We start from the raw sequence: 13,768 nt of genomic DNA, 5'->3' as shown, positions 1-13,768 counted from the left end.
ATTGTACTCCAGCCTGGGCGACAAGAGCGAAACTCCATCTCAAAAATAAAAACAAAAAAGAAGCAGGGAAACAGTGAAACCATTTTCTACTTCTGTTTCTAAAAACCAGCAATTGCAGCCAATGGCAGGTACTGCAGACTCCTGCTAACAGATGCATAAGTCATGGTGGAGATTCTGCCAGTAGCAATGGGCAACATCAAGCTTCAGCAGCACAGGCAATGATTCCAACAATTTCAGCAGTAATGAGCTAGTTATCCATGTATCCCCTTCTCAACTCCAAATTCTCCCTTTCAGTCCCTGTTCAGTGATAGGTACACTAAGTTTTTTTTTTTTTTTTTTTTTTTTTTTTTTTTTTTGCGAGGGGCAGTTAAACTCTGCCAGTGGAGGGTGCTGGAGGGATATCAAAGAAGAAAGGAGTGTTTTCTAGCTCCTGCCACACCATCAGTAGTTTTGGTTCAGTGATCACCTTCATACAGCCCTGCTGATGAGGACCCAACACACTCTAGGACTTGCACAGGTACACACAGTGATATTCCAACTCCCTTTGCATACCTGTCCATCAACCTTGGCTTACCTGTACCCTGGAAGGTTGTTTTCTCCTCCCCAGAAGAAGTGGTGTACCACTTTACATTCCCACCAGCAGTGTATGAAAATTCCAACTGTTCTACATCCTTACAAACACTTGGTATGGTCAATCATTTCTATTATCATCTTAGCTACCCTAATAGGTATGTAATGGTATCTCACAGTAGTTTTAATTAACAATTTTATTGAGATATAACTTACGTCAGAAAGTTCACCAACTTAAAGAGTTCAATTGTTTTAAGTATATTTACAGAGTTACGCAACCATCACCATAATCTTTTAGAACATCATTATCATCATCATGGCCGGGCGTGGTGGCTCAAGCCTGTAATCCCAGCACTTTGGGAGGCCGAGACGGGCGGATCACGAGGTCAGGAGATCGAGACCATCCTGGCTAACACGGTGAAACCCCGTCTCTACTAAAAAATACAAAAAAAAAAAACTAGCCGGGCGAGGTGGCGGGCGCCTGTAGTCCCAGCTACTCGGGAGGCTGAGGCAGGAGAATGGCGTAAACCCGGGAGGCGGAGCTTGCAGTGAGCTGAGATCCGGCCACTGCACTCCAGCCTGGGCGGCAGAGCGAGACTCCGTCTCAAAAAAAAAAAAAGAAAAGAACATCATCATCATCCCAAAAGGAAACCCTATAACTATTAGTGGATACTTCCTACTCCATCTGCTCTCCCCATTTCCAGGCAACCACTAATCTCTCTACGTACAGATTTGCCTATTCTGGACATTTCACACAAATGGAATCATAGAAAATATGTTCTTTTGTGACTGGCTTATTTCACTTAGTCTAATGTTTATGAGATTCATCCAAGTTGTACCATGCATCAGTACTTCATTCCTTTGTATTGCTGGGTAATATTCCATTTTACAAATGGACCACATTTATCCACTCACCAGTTGATGGACATTGGATTGTTTCTATTTAGCTATTATAAAAATACTGCTATGAACACTCATATACAGGTTTTTGTGTGAATATATTTTTTGAATTCTCTTGGATATACACCAAGAAATGAAATTTCTGGGTCATATGGTTATTCAGTTTATCTTTTGGAGGAATTACCAAAATCAGTCACACTATCTTACATTCCTACCAGTAACAAATGAAGGTTCCAATTTTTCTGCAATGCTCACCAACACTTACCTGTTCTTTCCGATTATAGCCATCCTAGTAGGTGTGAAGTCCTATCTCATTATAGTTTTGACTAACGATGCTTAGCATCTTCATATGCTGAATAGTCATGTACATATATATTTTAGTGAAGTGTCTATACAAATCTTTGGACCATTTTTAAAACTGAGTTGTTTTCTTATTACTGAGTTCCGAGAGTTTTTTATATACTCCAAGCCCCTTATAAGACACATTTTCTGTATCCTGTCTTCATTCTGTTAACAGTGTCTTTTTAATTTTGAAAGAAATTCTGAATTTTGATGCAATCAGATTTATCCACTTCTTTTATGGATCATGCTTTTGGAGTCATACCTAAGAAATCTTGGTCTAACCCAAGATTACAAAGAATTTCTCCTATATTTTCTCCTAGAAGTTTCATAGTTTTAGGTTTTTCACTGAGGTCTAACATCCCTTTGAGTTAATTTTGGTATATGGCACAAGCTATAGCTCAAAGTTCTGTTTTTTTTTTTTTTTTTTTTTTTTTTTTTTTTTTTTTTGCCTACAGCTATTCAACTATTTCAGCACCATTTGTTGAAAAACTATACTTTATCCTTTATATTTTATGTCATTGCTTTTGCACTTCTATCCAAAAATCAACTGTCCATGTATGTGTGGATCTATTTCTGGACTCTATATCCTACACTATCAGACTAATGGATTTTAATTTAACAGTTAATTTAATTTTTTAAGGTGATTGACATGTTTTCAGATACAACATTAAGAAACTACCACCTGTCAAGTTTTGACACAATATCAAAGAACATACAAATATCTGAAAATATTCATCCCTTTTCAAGCTATATATCTGTGTGATGCCAAATTTTTATATACACTAACCAAAACATTTAACAAAGTTACTGCAAAGGCAGAGATGAGAATCCAATTGTCTTATAATAATCCAGAGAAAGTTATTTTTATTAACATATATTGAGTTTATTGTTACTTTTAAATATTCTAAATAATTTGTGTTCATTTTTCATTTCTAATATGGTAAATATCTATCTTTATATATATAACCCACATAAACAAAAGTCTTTTGGGTCCTCAATTTTAAGAGTGTAAACGGGTCCTGGGACAAAGCTTTGAAAACTACTCTAAATCAATGGTCTTCAAACTCTTCTATTCAACAGAAATGCCTCTTGGCACTTTTCAAGACTTGGAATGGAAAAACGAAATATGCAGAAAACATTGTTGTACAGGTCCTAGATACATAGTAGACATGTACCCCATATTTGGTAAATGGAGAAGTAATCAAAAAAGACACAGAATCTCCAATATTCTATTTCAAAAGTGTTAGAACAGAACTGCACCCTACACAGTGTAAATTTGTGTGTAAATTATACTTTATTAACCTGACTCCATTTTTACAGAATACATTAAGAGGTGACAGAAGGGAACGAGAGAGACAGGAAAGTAAAAAGGATATTATAGCTAGGTACAATGGCTCACACCTATAATCCAGCATTTTGGGAGGCCAAGGCAGGTGGATCACCTGAGGTCAGGAGTTCAAGACCAGCCTGACCAACATGGAGAAACCCTGTCTCTACTAAAAATACAAAATTAGCCAGTTGTGGTGGTGCATGCCTGTAATCCCAGCTACTCAGGAGGCTGAGGCGGGAGAATCACTTGAACCCAGGAGGCGGAGGTTGTCATGAGCCAAGATCGTGCCACTGCACTCCAGCCTAGGCAACAAGAGCTAAACTCCGTCTCAAAAAAAAAAGGTATTATAATGAAGTTAAGTTATAAAAAATAAGTGTACAGGGAATGCTTCAGTCTTCCAAGCCTTCAAGAATTCATGTCTATCATGGGCTGAATTGCATTCCCCCTCCCCCGGTAATTCATGTGTTGAAGCCCTATCCTACAGTATACATAATGTGAGTATATTTGGAGACAGGATCTTTAAAGAGGTAATTAAGTTAAAACGAGGTCCTTAGAGTGGGCCCTAATCCAGTATGACTAGCGTCCTTAAAAGAAGAGCTTAGGACATAGAGGGAAAACTACATGAAGACACACAGAGAAGACCACAAGAAGACACAGAAGACAATCATCTACAAGCCAAGGAGAGAGGCCTCGTAAGAAAACCAGGCCTGCCAACACCTTTATCTCAAACTTCCAGCCTCCAGACATTGAGAAAATAAATTTCTCTTAAGCACCCAGTCTGCAGTACTCTGTTACAGCAGCCCCTGCAAACTAAAACAATGTCTAAAACTGAATTACTTATCTCTTTCCACTCCCATTTGAAAAAAATCTGAAAATCAATCATTTTTAACTCCTCCTCCTTATACTACTCTTCAATTGCTATGTTCTATTAATTCTACCTTGGTCTATTTCTTCTTTTCCATTCTTTCCATTCCCTCTACCTTAATGTAAACTTCTATATCTCATCTAACCTACTGCAACAGCATTCTAAAATATAGTCTGAATTATTAAGTTTTCCCTTAGGGGGGGTCTTACTTCCTATTCATTTTTTAAGAACTCTTTCTGTTCTACCTGTATTATACTAAAAATAAGTGATCTTCATATCCTTACGGGAGAGAAGTAAAACCCACTAAAGTAAGCCTGGCCTGGAAGAAATGGGAAGTAGGTGTCTGGAAGAGGATAGCTCAGCAATAATCACTCACAGGACTTCAGTCTAAAAAGTATTCTAATTGAGCAATGTAGCAGATCTCTTTTGGACTGTCTTACCAGCTCAAGAATGGACACAGCCAGTCATGATTCTTATTCTTACATTACTTTTCCCACCACCACCCAGCTACCTGGATCAAAAGGATAGGCAACTGACCCAAGATAAGCCAGTGAGATTCCAGCTTCCAGACATTTGAGTTTAAGACAAACAGAAACTAGTCTTAAACAACCAGGAAAGAGACAGACCCAGTAACCCTGGGGGATTGGTTTTAGGAACTCCACAGGTACCAAAATCCACAGATGCTCAAGTCCCTTATGTAAAACAGCATAATATTTCCAAGTAACCTATGCACATCCTTCCATATACAGGAGTCTCCTGAACAAGGGTTAGGGGCACCAACCTCCTGCACAATAAAAAATTCACATACAACTGGGTGCGGTGGCTCATGCCTATAATCCCAGCACTTTGGGAGGCTAAGGCAGACGGATCACCTGAGGTCAGGAGTTCAAGCCAACACGATGAAACCCCATCTCTACCAAAAATACAAAATTAGCCAGGCATGGTGGTACATGCCTGTAATCCCAGCTACTCAGGAGGCTGAGGCAGGAGAATCGCTTGAACCTGGGAGGCTGAGGTTGCAATGAGTTGAGATCGTGCCACTGTACTGTAGCCTGGGCAACAAGAGCAAAACTCTGTCCCCCCCCAAAAAAAAAAAACCACCACACATACAACTTTTGACTCTCCAAAAACTGCTAATGGCCTACTAGTGACCAGAAGCCTTACCATAACATAATACAACATAAACAGTCAATTAATACATATTTTGTATTACTTTTTTTTTTTTTATTTTTTTGAGATGGAGTCTTGCTCTGTTGCCCAGGCTGGAGTGCAATGGCGCGATCTAGGGTCACTGCAAGCTCCGCCTCCCAGGTTCACACCATTCTCCTGTCTCAGCCTCCCAAGTAGCTGAGATTACAGGAACCCGCCACCACACCCAGTTAATTTTTTGTATTTTTAGTAGAGACAGGGTTTCGCCATGTTGTCCAGGCTGGTCTCGAACTCCTGACCTCAGGTGATCTGCCTGCCTAGGCCTCCCAAAGTGCTGGGATTACAGGCATGAGCCACCGCGCCTGGCCTTTGTATTACATTATACCAGGTATTATGAGTACTCTAGAGATGAGTTAGAGTACAGATCTGTGAATACCACAGTTTGAACTGCATGTGTCCACTTATACATGGATTTTTTTCTTCAATAAATATATTGAAAATTTTTTTGGAAATTCGGAACAATTTAAAAAAAACAGATGAACTGTGTAGAAGCAAAAAAAAATAAATTATGCCATGAATGCATAAACTGTATTATATGTATTACATACTGTATTATATGCTGTATTCTTACAATATGTATTGTAATATATATTATATACTGCATTCGATATTATATACTTTTTTCTTACAATAAAACTAGAGAAAAAATTAAGAAAATCGGAAGGAAGAGGAAATACATTTACAGCACTGTACCATATATTTATTGATACCTGTCTGTTTACAAGATAAATCATTCCGAAACGGCCAGCAACCAGAGCTACAAACCTCAAATTATGGCACATATGAAACAATTTGACTTTTTCCTCATAATGTCATGCCTTTTTTCAGCTTCCTGGAGCTCTTCCAGTATCACTTAGTGGCACCTCATATGGATCCCATCATGTTAGTCAAAGTTTAAGGTACTGCACTAAATGCAATGAAAAATACAAGAGAATCCAGAGAATCCATACTTTTTTTTTTTTTTTGAGATGAAGTCTCACTCTGTCACCCAGGCTGGAGTGCTGTGGCCGGATCTCAGCTCACTGCAAGCTCCGCCTCCCGGGTTCACGCCATTCTCCTGCCTCAGCCTCCCAGGTAGCTGGGACTACAGGCGCCACCACCTCGCCCGGCTAGTTTTTTGTAGTTTTTTTTTTTTAGTAGAGACGGGGTTTCACCGTGTTAGCCAGGATGGTCTCGATCTCCTGACCTCGCGATCCGCCCGTCTCAGCCTCCCAAAGGGCTAGGATTACAGGCTTGAGCCACTGCGCCTGGCCCATACTTTTTACCATATACAATTTACTGGAGAGATGAACGGCTCATGCAGAGGTGATTAGCTTCACAAGGTGTTTTAAGCGGATAGGATACTGGCAACACTTGAGCTCACCACAACAGCAACAGAAGGTGGCTACGAAATTATTACAGTAGCACAGTACGTACTAAGTTAATTTCATGCAGTTATGATTTAATATTGTATCTAAGTTTCTTTACATCTCTCAACTGTGAAAGGTGCCATGTGCAGTCTCCATTACATGTTTGTATGTATAAGTTTTGATAAATTTTAACATTTCATGACAGATTTGTACATACTTTGATACTGAGTAAAACAGAGTAGTATCTACATATATTTTATGCATTAATGACATAACTTTTTAACTTTCTCACTATTTCTAGACCACACAGTTCATCTGCAAGTTTTTTCAAATTGTTGCAAATCTCCAAAATTTTTTCCAATATATTTATTAAAGAAAAAAATCCACGTGTAAGTGGACCCATGTAGTTCAGACCCATGTTGTTCAAGAGTCAACTGTACTTTAAATTATCTCTAGATTACTTAGAATAATTATAACATGTTATGTAGTCATCATACTGTATTGTTTAGGGAATAACGACAAGAAAAAAAGTCTGTACATGTTCACAACAGATGCAATCATCTATTTTTTTCCAAGTATTTTCCATCTGACATTGGATGAATCTATGGATGCAAAACCCAGATATAGAAGGCTGGCTGCATATCAAGACAATTTATGTCTCACCTCAGCTCAAAACCCTCCCATAGGTCCCTATCTCACTAAAGGAAAAGTCAGTGAAGTCCTACATGCTCACTCCCCATTGGCTCTATGATCTCTCTGACCTCACATCATACTTACTCTTCTCCCAACTCTTACTCCATTACAGCAACACTGCTCTCCTGGTTATTTTTTGAACACTCTAGGCATGCTCCCATCTTAGAGACTTCACATAGACTACATTCCCTCTGCCTGGACCGCTCTGCCCAGAGTATCTGCACGACTAACTCCTTCTCCTTTGCTCCTTCTCAGTGAGGCCTTCCTTTACTGCTATATTTAAAACTGCAACACCTAGTGAGCCAACATCACGCCACTGCACTCCAGCCTGGGTGACAGAGCAAGACTCCGTCTAAAAAAAAAAAAAACAAAAACCAGCAACCCTTGCCCTCATATCCTGGCACTTCTTATTGCCTCCCAATTCACTGTTCTCCACAGCATTTATAACCTTCTAGTTATGCCATATAATTTATTACATGTTTATTTTGTCTTAAGCTAATAACTATAATGTAAGCTCTATGAAAGAAAGGATTTTCTCTATATTGTTCCTTGCCTAGCCCAAATGCATCAAATAGTGCCTGGCTCATAACAGGTCCTCAATAAGCATTTAACAAATAAATGCATGTACACTTGGTCACAAGCATGCCAAAACAGTGAAAGGTGATGTGTGGTAAGAAACATGCAGCAGACATCTCTGGAAACAAAGAAGACCATGTGGTTCTAGAAAGAGAGTAACTAGCTGTCTGATTGACAACTTTCTATCCTTTTAACTCATTTCTTCCAAATTTAAATTACCTCAAACCATAATACTCTTTAGCTTCACACTTTTCGAATGAGTATGTTCCATAAAGCATAAAGAACAACTGCTTTGGTATTCCATAAAAAAATTACTAAGACTTTGTATTATGTTCTGCTAATACAAGCGGTAATTTAGCAAAATAGAAAAAAAAAAAAAAGACAGCTTTATATCACTGAGCCGAAATGTGGGCATTCTATGACAAAATAATATTATCTTTGAGAACTTCACATCAACACTTGCAACATCTATTCCAACATTGTACTGCTTTTCCTTTAAAAAAAAAAAAAAAAAAGTATATCCTTGAGCAAAGGATAGATTTTTCTGTGAAACTGAGAAATCTCAGTGCATTGCAGGATCAGACTCCTAACCCATAAAATGAGGAGGGCAAATGTCTAAGGTCTCCTACAGCTCTGAAGTTTAAAAATGTGCAGATGGATAGCAATTGACATAACACATCTGCGCTCATACAAATAACATATACACAGTAAGAATGATTCATCCATCCCTGTATCATGAGAATGGATTATGAACCTGTTGATTTTACAAAAATTTAATACTGAAGACACTTCAGAGATCTTTAAAATCTAGCAAACAATTAGTATGAAAGGGCCACATCAGAACTGAGTATTACTACAAATGCATAACATTCTGAGCATTAGACTATCATATATGGTACCATCAGAGGCAAGCAATGTGCTATTTTTAAAAGGGAAGAGCTACACACTATATGCGCATGGTTGGTGTTTTTGTAACATTATTCTTAATCTCTTTGCACAAAATATTAAAATATATTTTTAAAGGACAGAGAACCGGCCAGGAACGGTGGCTTATGCCCATAATTCCAGCATTTTGGGAGGCTGAAGTGGGCAGATCACCTGAGGTCAGGAGTTCGAGACCAGTCTGGCTAACGTGGCAAAACCCCATCTCTACTAAATATACAAAAATTAGCAGGGAGAGGTGGCACGCTCCTGTAATCCCAGTTACTCAGGAGTCTGAGACAGAAGAATTGCTTGAATCCAGGAGGTGGAGGTTGCAGTGAGCTGAGATCACACCACTGCATTCCAGCCTGGGCGACAGAGCAAGACTCCGTCTCAGAAAACAAAAAAATAAATAAAAAACAGAATCACAACAGTATTAGTGTTTTCAAAAGTAGGTGATACTGATTTTTTTTCAATTTAGTTTTATGTTTGGCCATATTTTGAATATCGCCTACCGAAAAATATCTAATCTGATTTTAAAAACCTAAGTTGCATTTTTTAAAGAAATAATTGTAATAACTGATTTTGCAATTAGAACATTTATTAGTTTTTTGGCATCTTCACTCTATTATTTTTAATCCTCTATAACCTTCCCTTTTCCTTTAAGTGTTATTTCAACTTAAATTTTATTGTAAAAATGTCAGAAGACTTCCAAATTGGAATTTTGCAAAACCAGGTATGAGAATACAGTACTAAAATTCACTTGCATTTCACGACTAATAATTTCATAAAATAAAGCAAAATAAAATTTTCGCCAAATTATAAAAATGATCCATCCTATAGAGGGAGTGATAAAAATAAATTCGAACATTGGACATTTAGTATCCACTTACAAATAAATATCTAATTTAAGTGCAGAGTCTGACAGACATGAGCTTGAATCGTGCCTCTGCCATTTACTACCTGTATTGGACAAGTTACTTAATCATACTAACCATCAGTTCTCTTATCTGTAAAATGAAAATGCCGCCTACTTAACGATGTTGAGAGAATTAAATGAAATGTATATAAAGTGTTTAGTAAAGCATATTCTACCCGTTGAGTCTTCAGCACATGTTATTTTAACAGGGAACAGTGTTCAACAAATAAATGTCATGTATACCTTATCCTAATTATAATTTTACAAGAGAAAAAATATATTTAAGCACTAGAAGTACAATGAAAATATTTCATGATTCCATACGTGCTTCGAGCGCAATTCCTGAATTACCATAGGTTACTGTCACACCATAAAAGTATGCAAGTAGCAATGCCCAGGCCAAAAGAATGAGAATTGAATATAATACGTCCGTACCTATCCTGTGATAAATACATGCCTTAGTAGATTTATTCATTAAAACTTGAATCTGAAAGGATGTGAAACCTACATAGAGGAAAATTTTACACGCAAGGACCACCTGTCAAAAAGAAATAGTTCCCAACCTTCAGCAGTTTCGCTTTACTCTTTTTTCCAAAGGCGTCTCCAGCGGCGATTAGCTACACTCAGTGGATATAATAAACACGCTGTGGCATAATGAAAGGGAAATTATTTGCAATCAGAATGCCTACATTCAAATCTGTCTCTTACTACCTGTGTAAGGCTTCGACAAGCTATTAAAACAACGAAGACTACACTTCCACATCTATAAAAGATAATACCTACCTATTCCACAGGCCTTTTACGAAGATCAAACGCAAATGTACAGCAACTGCCACATGTTATAGTTGAGGTTTTTATTAAAGGCAAGACTTCCTTTAAAAAAATAAGTCGTTATCAACTCATTACAGAGATAATATCAAACTTTTTTCATTCATTACTGCACTCCATGACGGCGTCTGATAATTCATTTTCATTTCAAATTGCCAAAATCACAACCTATAAGGTTGAAAGACGCTTATACCCCCATAAATATACCTAAAGTAGAGAAGCATTTGCACCGATAACCGGAACATCAAAAAAGGCAGAATAATTTAGTAATTTCCTCTATAAACTCACCACTTATTTAAAAACACAGCTGGTTAAAAAGAATTTACTACCTTCAGTGGGTAAGAAAATGCGCTTGAAGAGACATAAGGTGTGGACGTTTATATGTTAGGTATTCATTTCAGAAGGGTCAGTTTGTTCAAAGTAACCGTATTCAACACGCAATCGCAAAACAAAACCAAGAGAACCCTGCTTATAGGTGTCAAGGATTTAAAACCAAATGGATCGCAACAAAAGAGCCTCCCCCTCCCCGTTTAGTAAACAGATTCTCGAGCTGCAGGCTAGCCGAGGACCGGGCTTTTCAATAGGGGTCAGCTCACTCCACTCGGCAGTCACCTGGCGTGGTATTTTTCGCTAAGTTTCAAAGTCAACAAAGAAGTTCTGTGGCGAGGCGGCAGGGCCTGGCAAGCAATAGGCAGAAGGACGTAAAGAAAGACAAAACCCAGTGGGGGAAGGGTGCGGAAAACGCCCCCGGACGGCAGCGACAGCGGCCCCCTCTTCTGGGCCAGCGCGCGACAGCGGGAACAAGGGAGGCCACGCCGGCCCGGAGCAGCCCCGACGCCCCGGGACCCGGGCCCGGACCCGGCCCGGCAGGGTCCCCGCCCCCCTCGGCGGCGCGGGCGGGAAACGGCTGGGGGCTCGCAGAGGGTCACCTTCCGCTTCCCGGACCAGAGGCCCCGCGGGTGGGCAAACGGCCAAGGCGCCCGCCCCGCCGCGCTCCAGCCGCCCACCTCGAGCGCCACGGACCTGGCCGGGGCACGAACCCGGGAGCCGACGCAAGGGCTCGGGCGCCGCGCGTCGCCGACTTACCTTCCTCCGCGGTGTCCATCTTGTCTGGGGGGGTGGCGGTGACGCAGCCACGAGCTCCCGCGGCCGGGCGGGGAAAGAGGGAGGGGAGAAGGAGGAGGGAGCTGGGCCCGGGCAGGTGCGTGCGCTCAGGTGCGAGAGAGGAAGCGAGAGGAAGGAGAGGGGAGAGGGAGAGGGAGAGAAGCTGACAGAAAGCGAACCACACGGGAGGGGGAGGGGCGGGAACACCTAGGGGCGAGGCCTGGGCGGGGCGCCGAGGCGGAAGGGGCGGGAGCTCCCCAACGACAGACAGTGTCACTTCCGGCGGCCGCGGTGCGCACGCTCGGTTGTCGGCTAAGGCGGGGAAGTACCTTTCTCGGGGGCGCGGTGAATCACCGCGTGCGCTGGGCCATCTGGGGTAGTCGCCAAGACTGCGCCGGACAGCGGGGCCGAAACCTAATCAGTAGCTGAGCTTTGGTGACCGCTTCTGGAGGGGTGCAGAGCGGTGGGAGGAGGCCGCGAGAACCTAGCGCCCTCCCCAGCCGACGTGCGAGACGAAGGCCCCGGCGTGGGGCTCTTCGGGAGGCCGGGAGGTACCTGCGACAATGCGAGTCTGCGCTCCGCACTCCCGCACCGCGATGCCGAGGCCGAATGGCTAGAGTGGGCCCAGGCGTCAGCATTTCTGTTTGGCACCCGGGCAGTTGTGATGCACGTTTTCAGGAACTACTAAAGCCTCACTGTGATGAAAAAGGCAAACGCTGACTTCACCAAAATTACTCCCAGGGAGACTTCTGCATTTAGCTGGAAGGACTATTTGAGTAAACCGCTGAGGCTGGGGGGTTGAAACATAATCCTCCTTTAAGGGAGATCTGTTCCGATACCGAGTTAGGGACGTTTGCCTGCGCAGAGCTAAGGGAAGAATGGTCAAAGGCCAAGCTTTGTCCCCATCAGCACGTCCCCCTCCCTCACTCTAATCCTTGACTGTTTCTCTAAATGAAGAATTATTTAGAGAATACAAATTAGAAGGGCCGCCAAGTCAGAATTGCCTGAGTGGGAGCAGTCTTTCCAGCCTCCAAAAATGTTTAAACAATATGCAGATGACCTAGCACAAAAAAAGAATGCTAGCAACCGCTGTTATGTGTGAGTGGTGGAATTGGGAGGGCCCCTCCTGCAATCTTCATCAAACAGAGTAAGGTTTAGAATAAAAATAATGAAATACAGTTTTTCAAAAAGAGCAGCGCTTGACTAATGTTACTGATGTCACTCATGTTACTCAAGGCAGAAAAGAACTCAAACTCTACATAATAGGGACCCACTGATTTCAGGGGCTCGCCCTGAGAATTAAGCAGCCAGCCATTCTTTAAATTTGTTTTTTGTTGTTGTTTGCTTATGATTTTTTTTTTCTTTCTTCTTTTTTCCTTTTTTGAGAAGAGATGTCGCACTGTCACCCAGGCAGGAATGCAGTGGTGTGATAATGGCTCATTGCAGTCTCACTATGTTGACCAGTATGATTTCGAACTCCTGTCTTCAAGCGATCTTTACGCCTTGGCCTCCTGAAGTGCTGGGGTTACAGACATGTGCCGCTATGCCCTGCCTAAATATGTTTATATATACTACCTCCCAAGAAACAGTTTGAAGACAGCTCTTTCCCCAGCCCCCTCCTTCCGATCCAACTCCAACAGGAGCTAACCCTCCCTGTAAGACCTGTAGCAGAACACTTGTTGGCCTGCTGAGACTAGGGGCAAAGATCAGGACGATCAGATCTATCAGATGTTATATGGCATAAGGGCGAAGGATTCTGAAAGAAAGACTGAGGTTTGCTGGAGGAAGTACTGGTAGTGCCCAGGGCAGGTATGTGACCCTCAGAGCTGCAGAGCCAGGTTAGGATGAAGGGAATGTGTATGTATGGGGGGCGTGGAGGGAGCCTGCCTTTTGTCTTTACATGCCTTCCCTTGTGATGTTCAAAGGAAGGTTAACCTTTTAACTAATTCTCCCTTCTGCATAGTAATTCCTTCTGGAATTGCCCTAACCTTTTCGCATTCAGACTTAGGCATTAAATATAGGAGTAATAAAGCAACATTTGTTGAGTCCCCACTGTGAGTCAGGCACTAGTTCTCACAACAGCCCTTCCAATACATGAATCAGTCACACCTCTCTTGGTTGCCATTGACAGGAACTCAACTGCTAGGCAGAAGGGAGGAATG

The 13,768-nt window shown here is 41.4% G+C and overlaps 1 protein-coding gene across 3 annotated transcripts in view; it reads right to left on the bottom strand.

The window, feature by feature from the left end:
* MARCHF6 (membrane associated ring-CH-type finger 6) overlaps window positions 1–11,867 on the bottom strand; it is an 81,826-nt gene extending 69,959 nt beyond the window's left edge. Inside the window, exons 1-2 of one of the 3 annotated variants that reach the window (XM_030926764.1) lie at window positions 11,589–11,814; window positions 10,458–10,547 (exon numbers count right to left, since the gene is read on the bottom strand). Coding sequence is in view for 1 of the 3 variants with exons in the window: in XM_010356661.2 (XP_010354963.2) it covers window positions 11,589–11,607 (19 nt within the window). In the remaining 2 variants the exon portion in view is untranslated. Of the gene's footprint in view, window positions 1–10,457; window positions 10,548–11,588 lie in introns of all 3 variants that reach the window. The other 2 variants (XM_030926765.1, XM_010356661.2) reach the window with 2 other exon arrangements.
* Window positions 11,868–13,768: the final 1,901 nt, after the last annotated feature.

Source organism: Rhinopithecus roxellana, chromosome 3 (assembly GCF_007565055.1).
Source record: "Rhinopithecus roxellana isolate Shanxi Qingling chromosome 3, ASM756505v1, whole genome shotgun sequence".
Taxonomy (NCBI): domain Eukaryota; kingdom Metazoa; phylum Chordata; class Mammalia; order Primates; family Cercopithecidae; genus Rhinopithecus; species Rhinopithecus roxellana.
This window is presented reverse-complemented; position numbering and strand designations above follow the sequence as displayed.